At 37.5% G+C, this 2,500-nt stretch overlaps 2 protein-coding genes across 5 annotated transcripts in view; one reads left to right on the top strand and one right to left on the bottom strand.

Annotated features, from left to right (window-relative positions):
- rab9a (RAB9A, member RAS oncogene family) overlaps positions 1-2,274 on the top strand; it is a 3,951-nt gene extending 1,677 nt beyond the window's left edge. The window contains exon 4 of one of the 3 annotated variants that reach the window (XM_084122876.1): positions 674-2,274. In XM_084122876.1, the coding sequence (XP_083979002.1) occupies positions 698-1,303 (606 nt within the window). In that variant the 5' untranslated portion in view covers positions 674-697 and the 3' untranslated portion in view covers positions 1,304-2,274. Of the gene's footprint in view, positions 1-649 lie in introns of all 3 variants that reach the window. The other 2 variants (XM_084122877.1, XM_084122878.1) reach the window with 2 other exon arrangements.
- The window catches only part of trappc2 (trafficking protein particle complex subunit 2), a 2,710-nt gene continuing 2,335 nt past the window's right edge, over positions 2,126-2,500 (bottom strand). For both annotated transcript variants that reach the window (XM_084122880.1, XM_084122879.1), the window contains exon 5: positions 2,126-2,428. In XM_084122880.1, the coding sequence (XP_083979006.1) occupies positions 2,330-2,428 (99 nt within the window). In that variant the 3' untranslated portion in view covers positions 2,126-2,329. The remainder of the gene's footprint in view (positions 2,429-2,500) is intronic.

Here is a 2,500-nt window from a genome sequence, read left to right as displayed (position 1 = left end):
CAGTAAAAATTTTGAAATATTATTAGAATTTAAAGTTACTGTTTTCTATGTGAATATATAGTAAAATTAAATTTATTCCTGTGATCAAAGCTGAATTTATTTCATCAAAAAATACAGTAAAAATTGTGAAATATTAACAGTGTAAAACAGCAGATTTTTATGATTATTATCAATGTAGAAAACAGTTGTGCTGCTTCAGAATTTATTGGAAACCATCATACATTTTATTTTTCAGGATTCTTTGATGAATAGAAAGTTCAACATTTATTTGAAATATAATCTTTTGTAACATGATAATATCTTTACTGTCACTTTTGATCAGTTTAATCCATCCTTGATGAATAAAAGTATTCATTTCTTACTGACCCCAAACTTATGCTTATATATGACGGTTTCCACAAAAATATGAACTGTTTTCAATATTGATAATAATCATAAAAATTACCTTTTTTACATTATAATAATATCTCACAATTTTTACTGTATTTTTGATCAAATAAATCCAGCTTTGATCACGGGAATAAATTAAATTTTACTATATATTCACATAGAAAACAGCTTTTTTACATTGGAATAATATTTCACAATTTTTACTGTATTTTTGATCAAATAAATGCATCCTTTAAAAACATTAAAATCTTAATTAAAGCCAAGTCTGAAATGCAGTCTTCAGTTTTACAGGACGAGGACAACAACCATGTCATCCAAATCTTCCCTTCTGAAAGTGATTCTGCTGGGCGACGGCGGCGTGGGCAAGAGTTCGCTAATGAACCGCTACGTCACTAACAAGTTCGACGCGCACCTCTTCCACACCATCGGCGTGGAGTTCCTCAACAAGGACCTGGAGGTGGACGGGCGTACGGTTACGCTCCAGATCTGGGACACGGCGGGACAGGAGCGCTTCCGAAGCCTTCGAACGCCGTTCTACCGCGGCTCCGACTGTTGCTTGCTAACCTTTAGCGTCGACGACAGCCAGAGCTTCCACAACCTCGTCAACTGGAAGAAGGAGTTCATCTACTACGCAGACGTCAAGGAGCCCGAAAGCTTCCCGTTCGTGCTTCTGGGAAACAAAGTAGACGTGACTGAGAGGCAAGTGTCGAGCGAAGAAGCTCAGGAGTGGTGCCGGGATAGCGGCGGATACCCGTATTTCGAGACTAGCGCTAAAGATGCTACGAATGTCGCGGATGCGTTCGAGGAAGCCGTGAGACGAGTCTTGGCTTTGGAGGAACGACACGAGCATTTGATTCCTACAGACACCGTTAACCTGCACAGAAAGCCACGCGGATCCTCGCCGTGCTGTTAATTAGCGGGAATCGCTAGATATTTAATGTGTCTTGAATGAACTGGATGAATCTGCGTCATGTTTTGAACATGCACGCACTTTGATATGCACTAAACACTGGTTTGGTTTCATTCTGGGTGTCATTCTTGCATCTGAACTGCCTGACGATTCTGCGCATTCAGATGTTTATATATACATATATTTATCTCTCTTATGGGGTTTGAGTGGGTTATTGTGTGAGACGGATGTGGTTTTGTGTTCAGCATGAGAGTCTGATAGTGAAGAAGAGCAAATGTAAGGAATGCACTGCGTTATTGCACCAAGGCTTTTGTTTTCCATTTTAAAAATATCGAAACCTCATTAAAACTAAAGGAATTTACTTGAGACTCAAGTATGTGTGTCTCGTTTTCCAGCACAAACATCTGGAAAACGAGGCCGAACACTGAAGAAGAACAGCTGTGTCGGGTAGTGTGTATTTTTCTTACCTCACTGACAAATAGTTTGTCTTATTTACTGAAAACAAGTCTTAATATATCATACGCCGTTATGCTTGTCTAGTAAATATATGTTGTTTGATGGATTTTCAGATATTTTGACTGGAAAACAAGACAGAAGTACTGAGATGTTCTTATATAACGATGATTAACATGCGTTCATACTCTCTGGTTGATTTCTAATATATTAACATTACAAAATTGTGTAGCGTGTGCCAAATATATACAAAGTACTTGTACTAAAGATATGGATAATATGGTGGAGAGTTTAAGCACTTACTTTAAAAAGATGCACTAAAATCTCAATATTGTAGATTGTTAAATTGAAATTAAAAAGTATGGAACAATACTTGTTGAAACTGTTTATTTGATTTAATTTAATAATGTACAAGCGTGAAATCTTCATCGTTAATGTATTTCTGCACTCCTTTATTCAGACACCATTTGTTGTACATTAACTGTGAAAACACAGAGTATAAACAACTCAAACATGAAATATGACTCATGTATAATAAAAAAAAGCACAAAACAAAAGAATCCGTGTATAACCGCATCAGCCGAGGAGATGCTTCTTCCCGAGGAACTGCACCTTCCTGTCGAACGCGGTGGAGCGTATCGGGGCGTTGGCTTCATAGAAGGGGTTCATAGCAAACTGGGTAAAAACACACAAACATGTTTTAAAACAAACGCACTGTGTTCATATGGTGCTGGAATGCAGAAGTAA

This window comes from Abramis brama (assembly GCF_963993115.1).
Source record: "Abramis brama genome assembly, chromosome: 8".
NCBI classification, from domain to species: Eukaryota; Metazoa; Chordata; class Actinopteri; order Cypriniformes; family Leuciscidae; genus Abramis; species Abramis brama.
The sequence above is the reverse complement of the archived record's forward strand: the minus strand, read 5'-3'. Positions and strand labels throughout refer to the sequence as shown.